Source organism: Ursus arctos, unplaced genomic scaffold, assembly GCF_023065955.2.
Source record: "Ursus arctos isolate Adak ecotype North America unplaced genomic scaffold, UrsArc2.0 scaffold_2, whole genome shotgun sequence".
Classification (NCBI taxonomy): domain Eukaryota; kingdom Metazoa; phylum Chordata; class Mammalia; order Carnivora; family Ursidae; genus Ursus; species Ursus arctos.
The window spans coordinates 42,261,081-42,286,355 of record NW_026622874.1 but is presented as its reverse complement, the minus strand read 5'-3'; the positions used below and the strand labels follow the sequence as shown (position 1 = coordinate 42,286,355).

Genomic DNA, 25,275 nt, shown 5'->3' with positions numbered 1-25,275 from the left:
AGTCGTTAAGTGGCTGCCTTCGGCTCAGGGCGCGATCCTGGCATTATAGGATCGAGCCCCACGTCAGGCTCCTCTGCTATGAGCCTGCTTCTTCCTCTCCCACTCCCCCTGCTTGTGTTCCCTCTCTCGCTGGCTGTCTCTATCTCTGTCAAATAAATAAATAAAAGCTTTAAAAAAAAGAAAAAGAAAGTACTGCAGCTCACTGATAAGGACACAGTGATAGTGTGGACAGCCTTGGCTTGACAGTGGTTGGGCCTCCAGCGTCCTGTGAGTCTTCTTTGACATATGAAAGTGCTTTCTCAGCCTCCTTTTTTCTCACCTCCCCCAACGCCATGGTATATAATCAGCCACCTCTCACAACCCGGGGCAGCAGCTCTTTCTGCCCACGGGTCCTGTCCCCGTGCTTTAATAAACCACCAATTTTGCACCAAAGATGCCTCAAGAATTCTTTCTTGGTCGTTGGCTCCAGACTCCACCCCACTGAACCTCACCTAGATTCTACGACTTCATCAGTCAAGACTGCTAACCACTGTGCTTTCTTCAAAAAATAGCAATATAGTATGTGACTAGGACATGTAAACAAACCCTCCTGAAGATTAAAATGTGATTAAAAGCATGTACACTGGCACTATGTATTATGGAAGCATAGTAAAGAGAACTAGTACTTCATGTATTCAATCATTCAAAATATTATTGATGCATAACATATGAAAAATAGCTCTGAAAGCTAAGATAAGGAAGGGAAGCTTAATGGAGGAAACTTGCACTATATGTCATTGAATAATTGACCAAACTTCAGTATGGACATGGAAGGAAATAAATTAAAAGTAGAAAGTATAATGAATAAAAACACACAATCATGAAAATGCATCCTATATCATGAAAATACTGGTTTATGTATTTTCTTCTTTAAGAATAAAAGATAATTTAGAGAAAACTGATCCTGGAAATCTATGTTGAAGCCAGAAATCTTAAAATACTTTATAAGTAATGAAGATACTGGCTAACAGGAAGGGTGTTTTGGTAGAAGTATGTGGAATTGATTCTAGGATATAAAATGTAAGGACATTAGTGTCCCATAGTAACACAAATCCCAGTAAATCTTACAACTGTTCTAGAATATCTAAACATACTCTAAGTTTGAGGAAATTTCTTCATCTGGTGTAGTTTCATCTTCTGATTGATCACTTAGAAGATCACATGTTTGAATTGATGATGTATCTGCAACCTCTAAAACGGGAGCAATGCTAGGTCTTCTGATTTCTTTGCTTCCCTCTGTAGGAAGAGACAGGGTGGGGCCACTTGTTGATCTACAGCTTGTGTCTTGCAAGTCTATAGCCACAGTACCTGCAACAAGGAAACATAAAATTCCATCAAAGTATTTGCCACTTAGATGATAATCAACCATTTAATGATCAAAATGAAATACAACCAGTATAACTGGGAAATATATTATTGTTTACCCTTTAATCTTAAAGGTTATTTCTTTCCCATGTGGACATTTTTGCCTACACAGATTTTAAAAATTCTGCATTTGTGCAAAGTGTATTTGCTGAGTCTAGCTCTATCGCACAAAACATAAGATTTGTGAAACCCCGAAATACCTAGGAATTTAAAGTGAAAAAAATTACCTTGTTTCAATTTACGTTTATTTAAAATTAACAAATGAAATTTTGGCCTTTTCAATAGAGTGGATTTCTTATTATATCTTTTCCCCCCATTTTGTTATTATTCTCTTGCTGATTTGTAACCACTTTTTTTATATTAGAACCATTAATATTTTATATTGATTCAACAAATATCTATTGAGTACCTAGTCCACGGCAAACACTATCCTAGGCAGTTGGGATATGCAGGGAATAAGATAATGCTTCTACACATAAGGATTTATCTTTAAAATAACCAAGTAGACAAGTAAATGAAAATGTCATTTTAGATAATGATAAATACCATGCAGAAAATAAAACAAAATGATGTGATAAAGAACAGTGGGGATTGGGAACAGGAGGAAGAATTAATTTTCACCAGGTGGTCAGGAAGGCTACTCTGAGTCATGACCTTTGATTTTTTACTCAAAAGACAATAGTGAGTACTCAAGATGTGGAAATACCTGGAGGCAATGGCAACAGCAAACCTAAATAGCTTAAGGATTTTGACTACTGGGGGGTTGTCAATAGTAAACAGAAGAAACAAATTCCTTTGTGATTTTTTAAAATGGAATTTCAGAATTAATTTAAACATCAATTTATGGAAAGCTGATATCTCACCCCTTCTGAAGAAAATAAAACAGTCTAACCGATGAGTGCCATCATATTTCTCTACCACTCACTTCATTTACGCACAATACCTGGTCATCCTTCTGAAACCACTTAGACCTCACTTTGTCCCATTCGAAGCAACTATTAAAACACTTCCCTCAAACCTCTGACCTTGTCACCTCCTTTACCATTATAGCAGAAGATTTTAAAGGGGGAATAAAACTAAGGGATTTTAACATCTCTTTCCTTGTACCATGGAAAGAGAGGTCAGCAACTGATTTCTATTTTATTTATTTATTTAAAGATTTATTTATTTGACAGAGATAGACAGCCAGCGAGAGAGGGAACACAAGCAGGGGAGTGGGAGACGAAGAAGCAGGCTCCCAGCGGAGTAGCCTGATTTGGGACTCGATCCTGGAACGCCAGGATCACGCCCTGAGCCGAAGGCAGACGACTGCGCTACCCAGGTGCCCCAGCAACTGATTTCTAAAACCTCGGAGGCAATTACAAGTCTTCATAGTAGGAGGGATAAACAGGAAATGTTTTTGAGGGTGAGAGTTGGTAGCACAAGTCTGGTGAGAATATCTGAGTATTCCTCAAAACTGAAATAAATTTTGGGGGTTAAGTTTCAGAGACTTGTACCTCTTCATATACACAAAACTCAGATTAGCGGGAGGGGAAGACTAGTGTGTCTGTAGTTTCTGTAGTTCGTGGGGAAGCCTTCATGTGACGGGCATATATGAACATTGCCAGAACTGCTGTTTCTGAGAAAAAGATGTGGGGACCAACACTCAGCAATTCCAATATCAGAACAATGGTAAAGATTGTTGCCATCAGAAACTCTACGCTCATCGAATTTTTTACCACCATAAATAAGGATTAATCTATAATTAATTCTATCTTTGGGCAAGGGTTGAATGGGGATCCTAGAGAAAATAAGATTAAATTTTCTATTTAGTAGGTATGTGGAATTGATTAAAAATTAAATTTCATAAATTTGATTTACAAAAATAAAGAAAAGCCATGATTTACGGCCTAAGGTTTTAAGTTAAAATCCATATGTATAATATTTATCCTCTGCAGATGACCATATTGTTGAGTTCAGAGAGAAAACAGAACTTATCATAGAAGAAATCCTTCAATTCCCTGACTTCAAACAAACATGAGAGTTTCACCAAACTTTTGTTCCTTTATTTCTGCTTAGAAGGAAACAGAAATACTTCCATTTATGTGAAGTTAATCCCTACTCATATTTTGGGAATTAAATCCCCTCCTGCTTCCTAAGAAATCGTGATCTTTTAACTCTAGTCCCCAAATATATGTGACTCCACATCACCCCCAGCTACCTCTTTAGCATTTTCCTGCCCAACACAGGGAAATTTGGTCACTTCCCAATTATATTGCCAACACAGATACCTGGCCCCAAGCTGGGCATGGGGGATATGATTGTGAGAAAGAATCTAGCAAGGAAGACACAATTCAAAAAGTAGTTACAATTACAGAAACAAGCTCTTCTTTGAACACTACCTTTCATTAGCAAAAACTGACATCTTCCCCTCAAACCCTTTAAAAAGGTGGTGGGTAAATACCCTCAGTGTTGTGACTGACTCTTTCAGACTCTTTTCCTTTTATTCTTTCTAAAATCCCAGCTTTGTATCCCATATCTTCAGATTCTATCAACACCATCTTTCACTGCTTTGTTTGGTGACTAATCCTATGTCACTCTACTTTTTTCTTAATGTTTCTAGTCAGTTTCTCCGGTGCTATTTGGATTAGTTTGTCAGGACTGTCATAACAAAGTACTACAGACCAGGTGGCTTCAACAACAGAAATTTATTGCCTCACAGTTTTAGAGGCTGGAAGTCTAAAATCCAAGTGTTGGCAGGTTTGGTTTCTTCTGAAGGCTGTGAGGGAAGGGTCTGTTCCAGGCCTCACTCCTAGGCTGATAGATGGTCATCTTCTGCCTATGTCTCCTCTCATTATCTTCCTTGGATGTGTCTCTGTGTCCTAATTTCCTCTTCCTATAAGGAAACCCAGCCTAGTGGATTAGAGCCCCCCCTAATGACCTCATTTTAATTTGGTCACCTCTGTAAAGACCTTAGCTCCAATAAAGGTCACATTCTGAGGTACTGGGGGTTGGATTTCAACATAGGAATTTTGGTGGACACAATTCAATTGGTAACACTATTCCTGCCTCATTCAGTGTGTTAAAAACACAAATAGGTAAACCTTCCCACACCCAAGATCTCACTTACTTGAACTCACTAAAGGATTCATTTTCATCTGAGGACCCCTCACTTTGGCACTTTTTAGACCTTGTTATAACCAGTAACAGCCTTGCTGCATTTACTCATTTCACACATTCATTGTCTGACCACTAATATTTCCTATCTTTTCAGGTCATTCTCATTTATGTCTCAACTTCAGCTAAGGTTTTACTCTTCTAAAACTTCTAGTCATGATACCAAGTTTGAATAATCTCCCTCACTCCCTTCATGTTCTGTCTTCTCTTCTTACCCATCTTAAACTCCACTTTTAAGCATTATGATTGTTTGCTTGTGTATACTCTTGGCTCCCTTGCCACATTTTTGCTCTCTTACATTCTTGGCAAAAGCAAACCCTGTTTAAATTCAACTCATACCTACATCAATGCGAATGAATATGCCTGGGTTGCTTAGCAAATGCATTAGTCCCTCCAGTACAATCTCTGTCCTTACTCTTGGCAATTTCTTTATATATGTAGATGTATATTTCATTATACATGTATATGGTCCTTCCAATACTCCAGACTTAGTTCCTTGTCCTTTCTTCCACTAATAGCTTTTTATTCCACCATTCTTTAGCCATTCATTCTCACAGTCTACCTTAGATTTTGTAGTTACTGTTTACTACACATAAGCTCTATTTCTGTCATTGCATTCTCTGATACATACTTTGCCTCTTCTCCTTCCAACTCTCTCCTTTTTAATTTCCATTGGAATTATAATCTGTGAATCCACTACCTTTTTTGTTTACTTCAACCAAAGATGATTTTTCACTTTGTCACCTAAAGGTAGGGTCCATTTTTATATTCATTCTCTTAAATGTATTCCCAATTGCCTTGCCCTTCTCACTTCCTTGTACATCCACCATGACCACGAAGTCCTTCCTATGCATCCCTTTGCAGCAAAACTTTTTGAGAGACATCAGACCTAGTGTCTCTAATTTGTCTTTACCATTTTGTCATAAACCCCTCTAATCTGACATTTTCTACCACCCCTCCAATGAAAGAGTGATGGTCACTGTTTTGTTAAATTCAATTGCCAGTTTTTAATTCTCATGTTATTTGAGCTATTAGTGGCAGTAGATGTAGCTGATCACTCCATTATCTGGATACACTGGATTCCAGGACGCCACACTCACCAGGTTTTCCTACTTCCTTGCCATGGCTCCTTCTTGGTCTCTTTTGCTGGTTTCTTCTCATCTCCCTGATATTTAATGTTGATTTAGTCTTTTGTCTTTATCCCTTTTCTGTCCATACTCATTTCATCAATGATCTTGTTCAGTCTCATAGCTTTAAATATAATACATAAGCTCAGGAACCCCAAATCTACTTTTTCAGTGTATACCTCTTTCCTGAACTCTAGACTTTAATATCTAACTTCCTGTTTTCCATCTTCCTCTCAATGTCTAACAAACATTTGAAGTTCAGTGTGTCTCAAACTGAACTTTTTACCCCCCTTTCCCACCAAATCTGCTTTCCCTATCTCAATGGATGGCCATTCCCTTTTTCCAGTTGCTTAAACCAAAAACCTTGGGGTTCTTCACCCTTTTCTTTTTCTCATAGTTTACTTTCAATCATCAGTGAATCCTGGTACTCGATATTCAAAGTATACCCAGAATTTTCTCCTTCCTACCACCTCCACTTGAAAATACTCTGGGTCCTTGGACCAAAACAAGGACCTCAATAGCAGCCAAAGTGATTACATTAAAACATAGGTTAGCATAGGTGAGATCATGCCATTGCTCTGCTTAAAACTTGCAATGACTTTTCTTTCATTCAGAGTAGAAACAATAATCCTTACTTTGAGTTTAAAAGCCTGAACACAATCTGTCTTGTTTTACCACTTCCACCTCATGTCCTATAACCGATCATTGCTCACTGTGTTTGAACCACAAGAACTTTTTTACTGTTCCTGGAACACCAAATCAGGCTTCCCATAAAGCCTTTGTAGTAGCTATTATCTGTCAGCAATGCTCTTCCTCCAGACATCCACAGGGCTAATTCTTACATTTTTTTCAAGTATTTTCTCAAGTATTACCTTTTCAATGAGGCTTGCTAACCACCTCATTTAAAAATTCAGTCTCTCCAGAATTCATAAACGCTTTTACTAGCTCAGTTGCCTTCTTTCTTTTTTCTTATTACTTATCACCTTCTAACACCCTAATATATCTCCTTATTTTTTTAATGTGTTGTTTATTGCCAGTCTTCCCTATGATAGAACATTAGATCTGTGAGCTAGGGATCTTCATCTATTTGTTCACTAATTTATCACAAATACTGATAAGAGTGTCTGGCACATATTAGGTGCTCAGTAAGTAATGGTCAATAATGGAAAAAATGAGTAGGACTTCTATAAAAAAAATAATACGCTATGTCAATGACAAACAGGGTTACCTAACACAGTCCAAGCAGGGCCATGGAATATGCCTCAAAAAGAATGATACTGAGACTGAGATACAAAGGATTAGAAGTAGTTACCAGGTAAAGTTGGGGGCTGGGGGATAGATCTTGTCAGAAGAAACTTCATGTGTTAAGGTCCACTGGTGAAAAACCATTAGTGAAAGTTGAGAGGAATTTAGTACTAATGGAACTTAGGAATGTGACTGAAGGGATAGTAAAATACAGGACTAGAAAATTAAGGTAGAATTATTTAAAAAAAAGAAAATAAAACTTTAAAGTGACCTTGTGATTTATCTTCTAAAGTAGGATACTCTTGAGAGTCAACGGGGGCAGTCTTCAATAACGACACCAGGACAATGTATATAAACTGGGACTGTCCTGGGACAACTGGGAATGCCTTGTGCAAACAAGAAATTTTGGCCATCCAAATAATAAGCCATGTAATATTATAAAATTTAGATTTTTTTCCCTTGGATAATAAGAAGCAATTCAAATTATTTTTTTAAAGATTTATTTATTTTAAAGACAAAAAGAGAGAGCACACACATGCGGGGACAGGACAGAGAGAGAGGAAGAGACTCTCAAGCAGACTCCCCACTAAGCACAGAACCCAATGTGGGACTTGATCTCACAATCCTGAGATCATGACCTGAGCTGAAATCAAGAGTCTGATACTTAACCAACTGAGCCACCCAGGCGCCCCAGCAATTCAAATGATTAATGCAGGAGAATGACACCATCAAAATTATATAAAAATTATAATTCTGGTTGCAAGGTGGAGAAGAGTACTTCAGCATGGAAGCATGGAGAGAAGCTTGGTGGGAGGGGGTGATGCTGCAGCTGAGGGGAAGGATGATGGACATTCAGACCATGATCACACAGACAGTGGGCAGAAAGAAGGGAATGACTTTTAGGGCTACTTGATAATCTGATTTAATAGAATTGGGTGAATTTTGAGGTATGAGAGGAGAGTAACAGTGAAAAGTCAGAATTGTGACTTTACAAATTATAATGTGTCATCTGTTTTTTAGACAAAAAATGGAGCAGGAAGTAGTTCTGAATGAAGGCAGAAAGATTAGTTCAATTTGAATGTGCAGTGTTGGTTTTTCCTGTAAGGCATCCAGAGAGAAAAAAATAACCAGTATATTGTTGTGAAGAGAAGTTTAAGTTAATGATTTACATAAGAAAAGCATCAATTTTTGGAGGGCAAGTCAATCTGTGGGAGCAGAAGAACATGGTCAATACCATCCTATGCTGTGAAGATGTCCACTGGATTTAGTGACAGAGTGGTGGCTTTGCCAGAGTGGTGATAGAATGACTACAGATTTCAGACTAAACTGGGCAGAGGCATGAGGGGACAATAAGATTTCAAGCTAGCAACTGAAGACAACTATTTCAAGGAATATACCTGTGAAGATGTCAAGCCAAGAGGTCCAGGTGTGTGTGTGTGTGTGTGTGTGTGTGTGTCTGTGTGCATGTGTGTGTGTGTGTAGATACAAAGAAAGAGACACATAGAGACAGAGACAGAGAGACAAAGTAGGAGAAATGAGCTGATGATTTTGAAAAAAAAAAATAAAGTTAGGTAATAAGGATGAAATTAAAATAAAAAGTGAGGTCCCAGAGGAGGTAGTAAGTGAAGTCATTACTATTAAAATGTTAAAAGGTGGGGCACCTGGGTGTCTCAGTCGGTTAAGTGTCCACATCTTGGTTTTGGCTCAGGTAATGATCTCAGCATTGTGAGATCGAGCCCTATGTCAGGCTCTATACCCAGCTTGAGATTCTTTCCCCCTCCCTCTTCTTCCTCCTTTGCTCCTTCCCCCTCTTGCTTGCTCTCTTTTTAAAACAAACAAATAAATAAAATCTTTAAAAAATATTAAAAGTTAAAAGAAAGGACACATTATCTTTGGGACAAAAACTAATGTTTGTAGGTTCGTACTTCTATGTCATAAAAGCCAAGTCCAATGGTGAGAATGAGATGGAGGATGGAAGAAGAGTTTTGAGAAAAACAGAATATTTGAAATAGCCTCTGTTGATAACTGCATAGAGAACTTACAAAAGAACTATAAAAGTGTCATGTGCTTATATTCTGATCAGAAATATGAACTAATTGTTGACAATTTTGAATTAACTTAATTTCTTTTTTTTTTAAGATTTTATTTATTTATTTGTCAGAGAGACAGAGAGAGAGAGAGAGAGTGAGAGAAAGACAACACAAGCAGGGGGAGTGGCAGGCAGAGGGAGAAGAAGGAAGGGAGGGACTTGCTTCCAAGACCCTGGGATCATGACCTGAGCCAAAAGAAGATGCTAAACGGACTGAGCTACTCAGGCATCCCAAATTAGTTTTATTTCTTCCAATTTAACAGCTTAGAAACTTTGTTCTGTATATTTAGTTACACCAAGTTACACCAATTAGTTTCTAAGTTTGATTTTGATATTTTAACAAACATTGAAGGATATTTATTATGCCTTTTAAAGAAAGAAACTAGGGCACTTGGGTGGCTCAGTCAGTTAAGCGTCTGCTTTTGGCTCAGGTCATGATCTCAGGGTCATGCACATATATATGCATAGGGCTCTCCATTCAGCAGGGTGTCTGCTTTTCCCTCTCCCTCTGTGATCTCTCTCGCTCTCTCTCAAATAAATAAAATCTTTAAAAAAGAAAGAAAGAGAAAGAGAGAAAGAAAGAAAGAAAGAAAGAAAGAAAGAAAGAAAGAAAGAGAGAAAGAATGAGAGAAAGAAAGAAAGAGAGAAACTAGTGATATTTTCAAATTTATTTATACTTACCCATGCTGGCAATTATGCTATGTACAGGTAATCGAGAAGGTCCATGATAAAATGACCTTGGTACATTGCTTCTTTTCTGCTGGTCTTGGTTTTTAAATGCTGAATTCTCTTCTTTGGTAATATTAATATAAAAACATATATCTGTGGCATTCATAATATATCGAGGACCTGGATTCAGCAAAATGTTTTTATTATCCTCCCTCCGAACACCAATCAAGCAGACGCCAAACCTTAATTTAAAAAAATAAATAAAAGTTTAAGAATTGTAATTCAGCAAAGCTCTTACATTTTTTGTTTGTTTTTAAGTTTGCATATGTAAGAAAATTAGTAAACTATTATAAGGCAGAGGAAAATTAAAACCCCAAATTGGAGCATTTTAAAGCTTGAAAAGATCCTGAAAGTTCAAGACTCAAGACTCTCAAGACCAAAAAAAAAAAAAAAAAAAAAAAAAGACTCTTGAGACCTTGAGACTCTCAAAACTTTACTGTTTTTCCAGGAAAAGAAACTATGTCCTTAGTGTGTAGTGAAATCAATTTAGTTGATTATGACATATGTACTTTTTTAAAATAAAGAATAGAAAAAAAGATAATGGAAAACATCAGGATGTGTATCATTAGTAAGGGTAAGAATTTATAATAAATTTTGTGTGTGTGCATATTTTGAGTCTCACCAGAAATGTATATTTTCACTTGGTCAAAAAATATAAAAGCGTATTACTTTAGTCAAAAATGCTTAAAAGTCATTGGCCTAAAGAAAAAGAAACTTACTCAGGGTCACATGAGAAAAAAATCAGGGTCCCTAAATTTCTTTTAGTTCTGTTTCTACCATATTTGGTTTACTCTGAATTTTAGAAAAAAAAATTAATAGTCTGAATAGGTGCATAGCTTAATTGGGAGAAACATCAATCACTAAATGTAATAGATATCAAAAATTTCCTTTATACTATTTCAGGTTATGTTCCAAACACAAAATGTCCTGAATGTTTTTACTTCAATATGTCTTACAGTGTTACAAATGAATCGAGCTTAAAAATATTTTTTAAACATCAAAAGTATACGTATGGATAGAATCATATTGAGAATTATAGTGGAATACATTAAATATTACATTAGGGGAATATCCTAGATATATATACAAACCTTAAAAATGTTATATCAATAATTATAAAACTGATAATTTTCCACTTTCATTATAAACATACATTTTTATTTCTTTAGTCAATTATTTTTCCCAAAAGGAAAATTATTATGTTCCATGTTTGAATTAGAAGGTACTGTTGTTTACTTTTTAATTTATTTCTCTGCCCAAAGCAAGTTTTTTTAAACGTCTAGATTTTACAAATGTTATTATGACTTTGTTGATTTTTAATCAGCACTTTAAAATTAGATCTCTAAAGAAGATTCATTTTCATATATTTTTGAATTCTTAATGGATTATAATATTTTAAAGATGACTTAAAAGTTACTAAAGTCAATATTCCTACTAAATTATACTTTAACCTAACACTCTTAACGTGTAAAGACCCTACAGAGGTTCAGAGTTCAAATGTCTCAATAATTATGTTAAAAATTCCAGAATACTTGCAGCTTGTGAGCACCAATATGGGCTGTAGTTTAGAAAACTGTGTTTAAAGGGGATGATTGATTTATATTTTAAGTCCACTCTGGAAGCAGAAACATACTTTTTGTGTGCATGAAAAGAAGCATATGTAAAACTCTTTCCTTCATATTCAGCAAAAAATGTACTTTCTTCCAAAACAATGTGATACACTTCATTGCCAGAGCATCGACCGTACATCTTCTGCCACTGTTCTGGCGACTGCTGGCCTTCTCTGCAACAAAAGCACACACACATACACACACACAAAGAGGAAAACGGGCAGTGAATGCAGTTAAAAAGGCAGTTTTCATACGTAATCTGGTTTCCCTACAGGAAGAATCGGTGAGCACAGTTCAAAGAAGTCTATGTGTGGGGCTCTAAATAATGATATTATTTACAAATACTTACAAAGAATTACTACAGAAATTTTGAAACGAACACCATATATGAATTTGAAAGACGGCAGATCCCTAGGAAGTAGTTCTTCATAATCCAGTTAACGAAAGCATGTATCCTGACTGTGAACCAATAAGATAAAGCATTTCATTTTAATTTCTGTTTATGTATGTCCTGTCATGCACGTCCTATATAGTACACTTGTTTTATAGTCTAAATAAATAAATAAATAGTGTGGCCCACTTCATCTCATTTAGGATACTTGTTTGGTCCTGGTAGGTGACTGATTTGGCTTTGTATTTATAATTATAAATACACACATGTCAACTTATCAATTTGATTTCACAGAAAATATACTCTTAATTTCTGTCCATATCATAGCAATGGTTTTCTTCCACTTGTGTAGCAGTTAAGAAAAAATACCTCTTCACGATAAAACGGTCTTCAAAGAGATCCCCAGAAGTATTTTTTAAAAGAATGTAAGTTTATCACAGAAAGTAGAGTTTGTATTTTCTGCAATGTTCTGCTTGGTGGCCTTAGAAATAAATAAATAAATAAATAAATAAATAGATAGATAGATAAATAAAATAAAAAAGTCAACCTATGAAAAATGAATTGTGAATATATTCTTTCCCATTTTTTATAGTAAATTTAACTTTTTCTGAATAAAGCTTATGGAGTCTATAAATACAAGAAATGCATTTTAAAAAGGAAAGTGATATATAAATATCAAAATATTTCATCATAATGTCTGTAGATTCTGAATGGATAAAAGCAGATAACAAATCATATCTATCATACTTAGGGTTTAAAAAACCATTTTAGGGGTGCCTGGGTGGCACAGTCGTTAAGCGTCTGCCTTCGGCTCAGGGCCTGATCCCAGCGTTCTGGGATCGAGCCCCACGTCAGGCTCCTCCACTGGGAGCCTGCTTCTTCCTCTCCCACTCCCCCTGCTTGCATTCCCTCTCTCACTGGCTGTCTCTCTCTGTCAAATAAATAAATAAAATCTTTAAAAAAAATAAAAATAAAAAAAACATTTTAAAATATGAGTTTTATCTAAAGGATTATTAAAGATAATACATTTATTAATATTTTCAAAGAGTCAATAAATTTTTAAAATCACATATTTTCCAGGTATGCTTAACTTTACTTCATTCTTTCTTAATTGTGGTTAAGAGTCAATTAAGAGTCAAAAGCACATGGGGTGCCTGGGTGGCTTAGTTGGTTGAACTTTGAACACTAGACTCTTGATTTCGGCTCAGGTCATGATCTCAGGGTCATGATCTTGAGCCCTACCTTGAGCCCTGCTTCCAGCTCTGTGCTGGGGTATGGGGGGTGGTGCTTGAGATTGTCTCCCTTCCCCTCCCCCTCCCCCACTCATGCATGTGTGCATGCGTGCGCTCTCTCTCTCTAAAATAAATAAAGAAAACCTTAAAAAAAAAAAAGAGTCAAGGGCTTGGACCCTGAAGTCTGATCACCTGATCTGAATCTTAATTCTGCAACCTCGAGTTGTTAAGTAACTTCTGAGTGATTCTCTACCTCTTCTGTGAAAAATAGCACCAGCCTCACTGGGTTAGATAAAATGAAGTAATACAAACAAGTCACTCAGCAGTTGTTGGGACCATAGTAATCACTCAGTAAATGTTAGCTTCCACTATTTTACTTTACACCTTCCTCATTGATAAATTTTGGAGCCAATTTCAACATGTCTAGTCAACCTACACTAACACTCCTAAAACCTTTACTCATTTTTCTTTAATGTTAATATGTTTTTGGAAATAGGAAAATAAAATAAAACAGACCACTTCTGACTATTGACTGTGTCTGGAGATACCTAACTACTACTTCCCAAGAATAATTTTTCCTGGTGGAGAAAACATTCCCTTTGGCAAACAAAAATAAAATTGTCTTTGTTATGCTCTATAGTCTTCTTGGCAAGATGATACTTGGCATAGATAGATTCCTTTTAAAGGGCTGGAAATGTAAGAGAAGATGACAATAATTCATCAGGGTTTGTTTGAGATCCAAAAGGTAGCATGGAGTGAAATCACTGTCACACAGGGGTACTAAAAGCTATTCAAGAGAATCATAAATCTAAGTCCAGGGGCTGAAATGGGCATACAATGATGTAACTTGGAAGCGAACAGAAAAGGAGGATTAGACAAGGACATTTCAGGTGGATTTCCCTAAATCATTTGCTTGTTCTCATACTATTTTATGCTTCCACCTCCAGAAGACCTCTTTATGTTCTTCAAATATCCCGAATAGGTAACCAAGAATCTTTAAATTCTGCTGATTGTAAATACACAAAATTTTCTCCTTTTAGCTCGTGTTAATTGTTTGAGAAATGTAGGAAATTAGTAATGTCATTTAATACTAATGGCTATGTCCAGTTCCCACTTATTAATCCCTACATGAAATATTCATCGAGCACTCATGCTGTGTCAGGGAGAGCTCCAGATTCAAAAAGTTATGGCAGTTAACAAACAAGACAAAAATGTTTTCTTGTTTGGAGGCTCTAGTGAAGGAAGACTGACAATAAAAGAAGCAAACTGTGTTATGTGTTAGGAGTGAGAAGTGATAGAAAAATCAAAGAGGGAAATAATTTTGGGGAGTGAACTGGAATGTAAATGGTATAGTTGAGGAAGGCATCACTGAGAGGTTGACATTTGAGTAAAAGTTTTCAAGAGTTGTAGAGGCAACCACATGGGTACCCAGGATAATATTGGTCCAGCAGAAGTAGCCACGAGTACTTTCCTGAGGCAGAGGAATAACTGACATGGCTAAGGAAAAGCAAGGAGGCCAGTTTAGCTGGAGTTGAGGGAGGAGAAAAAAATGAGGCCAGAAAGGTAACAGGGAAGGGAGAGGGGTCACATAGAGATTTATAAAAGTCTACAATGACTTGGACCTGTACTTGGGATGATTTGGCAGCCACTGGAGGATTTCAAAGATGGGTGCAAAAGATTCTGACTTAAAGTTTACAAAAATGCCCCTAGGTTATGGTGCTGAGAAGAGATTAAAGAAGAGTTAATGACCAATGAGGAGGTTACTGCAAAGATCCACGAGATGATAATAGTTTGGACCAGACTAGACTTGGTCCTGAATGTAGACCAGAAAGGATTTGCTAATGGAAGAGGATAAAAATCGTAAGTATCCATGTCCATCAGAAATATGGATGGATAGATAAATAAATGAATAAATAAACAAATAAATAAATAAGTCAATGAAATCCATACAGGTAAGAGTGAAAATGTAAGCACTACTGCTTATAAAACATCATGGAGAAATCTCATAAAAGAAGTGATTTTGGATGTGTCATTTAGCTAACTAGGTCCTAGAAAGAAAAAAGTCAATCAGAGATAGTATATGTAGGCTTCAGAAACATTTGGAATGTTTATGTTTTAAATCTGAAATGCTAGGTACATGAATGTTCATGATAATATCCTTATAACGTGCTAATGTATGAAATATTTCTAATTGCATCACAAAAAAGAAAAACAGGTCTAACTCAAAAAGAAATTTGTAACTCATGTTCATTGCAGCACTGTTTACCTTAGGCAAGACAGGGAAACAACTGAAGTATTTGTAGATGGATGAATGAATAAAGAAAATGTGGAGTAAATATATATAATGAATTACCATCTAGGTATAAAAAGGAAATCCTGCCATTTGTGACAACGTGGATGGACCCTGAAGATAATAGCTCAGTGAAATAAGTCAGACCAAGAAACATCATACGATTTCATTTATATGTAGAATTAAAAAAAACAGAAACAAAAAATGAACTCAGAGATTTAGAGAACAGCCTAGTGGTTGCCAGAGGGGGGAGGTGAGGAGGTGGGTGAAATGGGTGAAAATGAGCAAAAAGTCCAAACTTTTAGTTGTAAAATAAGTAAGTCCTGGGAATATAATGCACAGCATAGTAACTATAGTTAATAATACTGTGTTATATATTTGAAAGCTACTAACAGAGTAAATCTTAAAAGTTCTGCTTACAAGGAAAAAAATTATAAGTATGTGTGATGATGGATGGACTTATTGTCATGATGCTTTTTCTTTCTCTCTCTCTTTCTCTAAATATATACATATATGTATATATACACATAATTCTATATAGAATTACTATAGTGTACACCTGAAACTAATGTAATGTTACATGCCAACTATTTCTGAATTTTTAAAAAGGGCGTTTTATGGCCTATAGATGTGTAAAAAAGACTTGTCTTCAACTTACTATTCTACCTAAATTTTCTCTTGGTCTTATCTTACTTTATGTTTCTAGGCAGAATTAATTCAAGATTATTTTTGAATGGAGGAAAACAATCACATAAATAAAAAGATATTTCCAAACGTCTTATATAAGAGAATTCTTTAATTCCACCATCTAAGTGGCTCTGAAACTCACCACTTGTCTCTTTCTCCATCAATTCTTACACTCTTAAAATAGTCCTAACCCATCTTCTTGCCTCCTTGCCTCCAGTATTGGCCATTACAAATCAATTTATGGTGCTGTCATAAGAGTAAATTTCAAAATCTCAAATCAGTTCATGTTATTTTTCTGTTGAAAATGTTTAAAGGACTTCCTCCTTCCATTTTAAAATGGTGAACCTCCTTATCATCATTACAAAGCCCTCCTGATCTATGCTGTGCCTGTCTTTCTAATTTCTTTTGTTACTTCTGTCTTCTTTCTCTTGTGTGCTCCAGCCATGAGCATTCCTTAATTTACCCTGAACAAGAAACTCTTTCTTATCCTTTGGCCTTTTCACAATGTTGTTCCTTCTATCTCCTACACTCTACTCATTCTTTGACCTACAGCTTACTCATTTCTTTCTCAGCTTTGCAGGGCTGTACTTTTTTCATGATACTATAACCCTAAATTGTATTAATTACTCCTTAATGTCTTGCTTACCCTGTGAAATAAGCCACATGAGGAAACGGATCATGTCTTGTTTACCGCTGTATTTTTGAGACCCTGACATCCATTCTGACACAGAGTAAGTGCTTAATAAATGTTTGGTTAAATGAGCAAAGAATAATCTAACAATGTTCTTCATGCTTAATTACTAAATGTTCAGCTTTCCTAACTATATAATACCTGTCTCCTTCACCAGAATCATTCTTCAGGTCTAACCAACTACTTTTCCTATGATGAATTTCTCATTAGAACTAGAAAAAAAAATCACTGAGTTCCTCAATCGCTAATGGACATGAAATAAATTTAACCTCAGCAACAGTAAAAACACAAAAGATATTAGGGACAAAAAGAACAGAATGGAAAGCTTAGTGAAAATTACAAAAAGCCATTTAATGAAGATTTAAGATGTGTTTACATTAATCAAATGAACTTTTGGAGAAAATAACTGGCTTGTGCATTTATTGTCAACCTCAAAGTATACTCCAACCTGTAAAATAGTACAGTCTAATTTATTTCATACCCTTTTAAGGCTGCTCTACCATTTTCACTGAAAACTCAATGGTAATCTGTCCTTCTTAGGCAGGTTTATGTCTATCTTCATTTTCAAAATAATTGACAGCTCCAGCTGCTTATAAAGGTATTAGCAGAAAAAGAAAGAAAACAATAATAAGAATATGAAAATTACATGGATTATGGAATATCAGTATATGCTTGATACTTGAAAGAACTCTTTGAGATGTCTATTCCCCTAAATAAAGGGACATGCTATAGAATTCATGCACCCAAAACCATAGACATGACAGCCTTGGAAAAACTTTGATGAGGCAACTTATAAGGACACAAAGCTTGTGTCTGAATTTCAAACACTACACAAATGTCTAAGTGAGAAAAAAATTTTTTATAAACGGAAGTGGAAGGAAAGATGATTGCTTAAGAGAAAGGGAAAAAAAATGTCTAGTCAAATAAATTACAAACCCCACATCAAAGTCTTCAAGAGCTTGTAGCCTGCAATCATGTCCTGTCAATTCCCCCATTTCTGTGACATAATAATGTCTTGGGTGAGTACCTTTCTTTCAAATAATGTTCAGTTATTAAAAAGCTCAGTTCCACCCAATCTGAAACTCCAGTCTTACCATCTCAGGCTTATTCTCCCTGGGATATTGCTACTCTTCAAAGTAACTCTACCTGGTCATCACCATCCTCTATGAAGGGTTCTTATAGGCACACGTGAATACCCTTTATGGGGAGTGTGGAGTGAGCCTCGGTATATGATCACTGGTAAGCAAGAAACTCTCTTCCACTTTCCCTCATCTTATTTCCCGGTGGTACATCTTGAGTTTTCTTACATTGTGGCCAACACACTTAGATGGGGTACCAGAAATATGGCTCAAATCTTTTTAAGCTATCAATTGTGCTGTGGAAAACCCATGTGTGGGACTGAAGGATGCTGTCTAGCTCTATCATTTTTCTCTAATTCTTTATTCCTCATGTTCAAATAATCACAGGAAACTATATAAGCAAATGTCTAACTAGGGAGCAAGATGCTAGTTCCCACTTCCTGCAGAAATTCCTATTCTCCATGAGTGATAGGTAATTCTTTTGTACTTTCGCTCACGTGGCTGGGGGTAGGTGCAAGAGTACTGTGCTACTCTATCCATTCCCCTCTCTGATCTTATCTATGGAAAGGTGAGGAGAATTGACAACTGGATACTCGACTATTCTTTGTCCTCAATTTTGAGTTATAGTTACCAATTCTGAGACATGAAAAGTCCCTCTCAATATAATAAGTATTAGTTTAAAAAAAGTATGTTTGTTCTATTCTGTTTATTTTTCCCAAGTTATAAATATCATTTGGTCCAGTTAACTTCCTGATGGTGCATAAATCAATTTTGACAACTGAACTTATTTTTCTTTTAAATGCAAGTATCACATTCCTCATTAATCTATGATTACACCTTCAAGGAAAATGGGTATTTATTGCCAGAAAGCAAATTAACTCACATACCAACCTGCTGTGCTTCAACACGACCAACAGAGTGGATGGAGGACTAGTGAGTAAGTACTTGGGTCTGCTCTTTGTAGAAATGTATTTTAATACAGGCCTCTGAATACAGTAAAAGAAACTTTTGTAATTTTGCTTTTTAAAAGTTTCCCCACATCAAATTTTCACAAAAGAAAGGAAAAAAAAGGATTTAACTGGAATTTCTTGTTCCAGATACAATAAGTTGAAATTGTGTTATTGAATTGTATTATGGTACTCTGCTCAGTAATATAGCTGGCATTAAAAAAACGAAAGAAGGGGAGCCTGGGTGGCTCAGTTGGTTGAGCTGCCAACTTGCTTTTGGCTCAGGTCAAGGTAAGAATGAGCTCCATGTTGGGCTCCATGCTCAGCAGGGAGCCTGCTTGATATTCTCTCCCTCTGCCTCTCCGCCCCCCCCCCCCCCCCCCGTGCACGCAGGCGTGCACTCTCTCACTCTCAAATAAATAAATAAATAAATAAATAAATAAATAAATCTTCAAAAAAGTGTTCTGAAAATAAAACAAAACAACACCAACAACCAAATACAAACAAAAGCAGCATAAAACCTTATTCTACTGGCAAATTCCTATTTTTTTTTAAAGATTTTATTTATTTATTTGACAGAGATAGAGACAGCCAGCGAGAGAGGGAACACAAGCAGGGGGAGTGGGAGAGGAAGAAGCAGGCTCATAGTGGAGGAGCCTGACGTGGGGCTCGATCCCGGAACGCCGGGATCACGCCCTGAGCCGAAGGCAGATGCTTAACCGCTGTGCCACCCAGGCGCCCCAAATTCCTATTTTTTATAAAGATGTATGGCATTTTGTTTTTTGGGATTTTTTCTGAAAACTTATACTAGTCACTTCTAGAAAATAAAATTTGATTTTACTTTTTTTTTTTTTTAAAGATTTTATTTATTTATTTGACAGAGAGAGACAGCCAGCGAGAGAGGGAACACAAGCAGGGGGAGTGGGAGAGGAAGAAGCAGGCTCATAGTGGAGGAGACTGATGTGGGGCTCGATCCCGGAATGCCGGGATCACGCCCTGAGCCGAAGGCAGATGCTTAACTGCTGTGCCACCCAGGCGCCCCAAATTCCTATTTTTTATAAAGATGTATGGCATTTTGTTTTTTGGGATTTTTTCTGAAAACTTATACTAGTCACTTCTAGAAAATAAAATTTGATTTTACTTTTATATTGTCTCTATGCATACGAGGATACCACCAAACTATAGGTAAACTCAAGAATAAGCATGGTATTATTAAGTACTACCTTCAAGGTTATAAAATGTAATTATTAGTAGGAAACCACCTCTTTCACAATATTATGTTTGTTGTCTTAAACACCTCTGCATTTTAATCATTGGATTTAGTTTTGCTGGTATATTTTGTTCTCTTCAATCCTGAATAATGTAGCTAAATATACAGTAAATGATCAGTTTCAGATTCACCAAAATTGACACAGATCACCAAATTAGTTATTTTTATACACTTATTTTGGTTATCAAACTAAATTATTTTCACATCAGTGAGAATAAAGAGCACCTTGTCACAGGGATTTTTGATATAAAATCCATTCTTTGCTATGTAATAAAAGACTTTACATATATCTAGGTGGAAATTTTTGCCTTAGGAAAAGAATGTCATTTAGATTCATACTTGAAATGTTAAATAAAATAAAATTTCCTTATTGATGCTTCATTTTAAAGATTAGGTTTTGTTTTTCTTTTTTAAGATTTTATTTATTTGACAGAGAGAGACATAGTGAGAGAGGGAACACAAGCAGGGGAAGTGGGAGAAGGAGAAGCAGGCTTCCCGCTGAGTAGGGAGCCTGATGAGGGGCTCGATTCCAGGACCCTGGGATCACACCCTGAGCAGAAGGCAGACGCTTAACAAATGAACCACTCAGGCGCCCCAAGATTAGGTATTTACTACTTCATTATATTGATTAAAAGTAGATTTAAAACTCAAAGTCTTAAATCTAATTAAAATTAATACACTTTATTTAATTCTATACACTTGTATTTCCCCAATTTAATATCTGCTTGGTTGCACATAGTTGTTTATATTCTTTACATGGTGCTTTTCTGCAAACACACATGAACTGCATTAATTCATAATGGTCCCGAACTGTTACATTACTTAAATATCAAATTATTTAAATGATATTACAATCTTGCCTTTACTATTAATGTCAGGAATCTACAGTTAACACTGTAGGCCAAAGAAAAGATTTTGACAAATTGTAGGCTGTGTCACTGGAAACATAATCGTAATTCATGGGTGGAGAGGGTATATTAGAGTATACAGAAGCTTGCAAAACAGGGGAGTTTCAAAAGAAACAGCTAACACACAACTCTGATGAACATTTATTCTTGCTAGTCTGCAGACAGAACTGACATACAAGTATGGGTATCTTATCTAAGAAGGAAAGTATTCAAGATCTCTAAATAGAAAAAGTAATAAAACACAAGATTATGATGCCTCAGTCTACTAGGAAGAGGCTTATGTATTCCTACTCACCATACATCAAAACAGAAATCTGAGTTCTAAGATTAAATCAAGATAGTGTTTGCTAATCAATTTTCTACCGCTAGATGGAACTGGAAAGCTATTTGCCATTCTCAGGACAGGAAAAAATTGTTGTGGTGGTGGAGAAAACAGAAAAATACCATATAGCTTTCAAACATTATTAATAGTGAACTTAAACAAGGAACACTCTTTTGAAAGGAATCTATGTCATGAAGAAATGAAATAGAGCTCAACTGTTAAATTTGAAAGATTGTATATACTTGAAGGTGGCCAAAATTATCTTTGAAGTTAGTCTTTTAAAAACTCCAATGTAATTTTCCAAAGTGCTCACTTAATTCAAGAACCTGCCTAATTATCACACACCAAAAAACTGTAAAGATTTTTAATCTACTTTTTTTTTTTAAAGATTTATTTATTTGCGAGTGAGAGTGAGACAGAGATGGGGGGGGTGGGAGGGGGGTGGTAAAAGGGCAGCAGGAGAGGGAGAGAGAGTCTCAAGCAGATTCTGTGCTCAGTGTGGAGCCTGATGCAGGGGTTTGATCCCACAGCCCCATGACCCTGGGATCATGACCTGAGCTGAAACCTAGAGTGGGATGCTTAACGAACTGCATCTCCCAGGTGACCCAATATTTTTCATCTGCTTTTCAAACTGTCAGGTGAAAAAGTAAATTCCTCTGTCATCATAAGCATCATTCTCAGCTCTTTAACTCCACTATCAAGTAAATCATAGCCTGCTGATTTTAAACTGTTCTCCTTCAGCATTAATAAAAATTCATAACTAAAATGTAGTCACCCCTTTCTCTCTTTCTCAGAACACAGCCGGTTTGCTTAGTGAAGACCATACGCTTAGCTTTGGGTCAAGTGCTTTGTGCCCTTGTACATTTATATAGCACCACTATATCCATCCCTTTAGTTTAGAACACCACTGTGAATTTCCCAGGAGAGTTATATACCATAAATATTAATATTTTGGAATATAGGAGCTTTAGAAGCTCCTATTTTGTTATTTACATTTTATCATTTGAGTATTTTTTTGTCCATTTAAAATTATTTGTAACTAGATTTGTTTACTGTCTCTCCATGTTGTCATTCAATTTATTCTCAAGGTATGCAAGCTAATCTTACCATAGACAAAAGGTATTTAACTAATAAATCTACTAGGTGAAATTTACAGTATGTTTACATATTCTTTTCTTTTTGGTAATAGTCATTGTAACAGGTGTGAGGTGGTAATCTCGTGGTTTATTTTTTTTTTCCTTGATGATTAGTGATGGTGAGCACCCTTTCATACCTGTTGACCACCTATATGTCTTCTTTGAAAAATATCTATTCAGATCCTCTGCTAATATTTTAATCAGGTTTCTTTTTTCTTTTCTTTTCTTTTCTTTTCTTTTCTTTTCTTTCTTTCTTTCTTTCTTTCTTTCTTTCTTTCTTTCTGTTGTTGAGTTGTAGGAAGTTACAGAATTTTATTAAATTTTAATTTCAGCACCCTGTCAATTTCAAAAGGTCTTTTTTACTTTCTATTTCTCCACCATAACTCCTGTTCTTCCTAAATCTAGAATAATAATTATAATAATTTAAGCTATTCTAGATTTGTGTATTTATTTATTATGGCTTTTTTATTATTATTAAGGAGAAGATAAGATCCTCCAGAAATATAATCAACAGAATCTAAGTAAAAATTCTGAAAATTTAAAATTCTACAAATAAAAAAATTTCAGCATTTTATTCCTTTGAACAGCCATCATCACCCTTTTATAATTCTTCAATGTTCTTCTATACTATTATTTATACCTATTTATCAAAAATACATTAAAAATATTTACTCATTTACTTAGGCTCTCCTTGCTTCAAAAAATATATTTAATTCTATTTTCAAATGTGATTTTTTTTTTTACTAGTGAGTAAAAAACCAACCCTCCCTATAGATCCAAAAAAATTCCAGTGAGAATAGGGATAGTTGTTTCCATCTGGCTGGATTTATTTCCCTCATTTCATGCTGCATACTGATAGTCAGCAAATGGCAAAAGCCATATTTCAAAATTCTGAGTATGAGATATAAGGATATTAAAGGGATTCCTTTGTCTGTAAATGTTTTGTTAAGTGGCAGGTTACACCGGTGAGTAAGAAGGGATCACATTATTTTGTCTGGAGCCACCAAATGCCCAATTACAGAATTTTGAACCCCAACTTCAAACTATCTACTAGCATACAATTCAGACATTTTCTTCTAATTTGTTTAGGAAAAATCTGATTTTTCCCAGTAGTAAATGTCTGACTAAACTTAACTGCAGGGGGATGGTACTGTGGTAGATGGAACAGGGTTAACTTGTTTAGTATTCAGAAATTCAATTAAAATTTGACTCCTTTTTCTAGAAATCTTGCACCCCAGAACTTCACTGGGGGATGCCATTTTGTCCTGCTGCATCACCCTCTAGACATCCTGTGGCGGGAGGGTGGGTGGGGTGTCAACAGAAAACACTCCTTTTTCCATCTCTCAGAAATTGATTGAAATCTCTTATGCCTTTCACTTCTTCTTTACTAATGAAATCTTATCATTTTTTATTTCTCTGTCATCATTTCAACAGTCTCATGAGAGAGAGAGAGCAGATGAAGACATATGGTTCATAAACTAGTTTGAGGCAAGGGCTTCAGTGAATCATCTTTAGTGCCTTCTTTACTTCATTTATTTAACTAATATTTATTGAGCAACCATGCTGTTAAGGTATGAGTACAACATGTTTTCTACCTTGAATGAAATTATAGCTTACTGCAGGAAAAAATAAATACATTAAAAACAAAACAAGACATAGGGGCGCCTGGGTGGCTCAGTTTGTAAAACATCCAACTCTTGGATTCAGCTCAGGTCATGATCTTGGGGTTGTGAGATTGAGCCCCATGTTGGGGCTGAGCATGGAGTCTGCCTCAGATTCTCTCTTCCTCTCTCTCCTCCCACTCCTCCCCCCACTTGAACACACACTCTCTCTCTAAAATAAATAAATAAAATCTTTAAAACAATACATACTCTGGCAGAATATATTAAAATTCTATACAAGTTCATAGAAATGAAAAATCACATTAAATTGGGGAGTTTAAAAATATTCATGAGGAGCTAGAATTTTTAATTTAGCAAAATCCTCTGGAAAGCCAGAAGAAATGAATTCAAGGCAATGGGAACAACATTTTTAAAAAGATGTAGAAAGTGGAAACCACAAAGTATATTTAGGATCATGTTATTTGGAGGACATGATATATATAAGAGAATCATGGGAGATGAGGACATAAAAATAAATTACGGCTAGAGTGTAGAGGGCCCTAAATTAAACGGACATATTTGAATCTAATTTGATAATGAATGATGAGCTATTTAAGGCTTTTCAAACAGAGGATTGCCAGACGAGAGCAATATCCAGATTTCTCAAACTGTGTTTAATAAAATACTATTCCAATTGATCTTTTAATAGGTGTGCTTAGGAAAACATTTCTCAGGTTTTAGATACACCAAATAAAATGCACTTCCATGGAGATTTTCAGTACACGTAACTTATATAAAAGAAAAATAAAAGTAACCTTTGGAGGTGCATCATTTACCTCTCTTGTGATTACCTCCATTCAGACCTCCAGTCTTGTAGTCCTTTTCAAAAATGCTTTGTCATGGGAGAAATGGAAAAAGCACCATTGGGGTATACAGACAACACCATCTTTCTATATTTCCAAGGTCAAAGAAGAGGCTTCTTTGGCCAGCAGAACTGCTTGATAGTGGAAACTATATTAACTTATAGATGTGTTCCAATAAAACCCATGGTGTCCCCCAACTCCACAGCCATTATGGATGAATTTTTCTCACCCCCTAAATCATATGGTGAAGTCCTAACCCCTAGCACTTCAGAATGTGACTATATTTGGAGACAGAGACTTTAAAAAAGTGATAAAGTTGGGGGCATCTGGGTGGCTCAGTTGGGGGAACATCTGACTCTTGGTTTTGGCTCAGGTCATGATCTCAGGATTGTGAGATCAAGCCCCACATTGGGTTCCATGCTCAGCACGGAGTCTGCTCCTCCTGATTCTCTTTCCCTCCACCTCCACCCTCCCTTCCTTCTCTCTCTCAAATAAATA

General features: G+C 35.9%; 1 protein-coding gene across 3 annotated transcripts in view; it reads right to left on the bottom strand.

The window, feature by feature from the left end:
- Positions 1-25,275, bottom strand: part of KCNT2 (potassium sodium-activated channel subfamily T member 2) — a 346,348-nt gene that overhangs the window by 94,663 nt on the left and 226,410 nt on the right. For all 3 annotated transcript variants that reach the window (XM_048225452.2, XM_026489786.4, XM_048225453.2), the window contains exons 15-17: positions 11,384-11,533; positions 9,703-9,932; positions 1,134-1,347 (exon numbers count right to left, since the gene is read on the bottom strand). In XM_048225452.2, the coding sequence (XP_048081409.2) occupies positions 1,134-1,347; positions 9,703-9,932; positions 11,384-11,533 (594 nt within the window). The remainder of the gene's footprint in view (positions 1-1,133; positions 1,348-9,702; positions 9,933-11,383; positions 11,534-25,275) is intronic.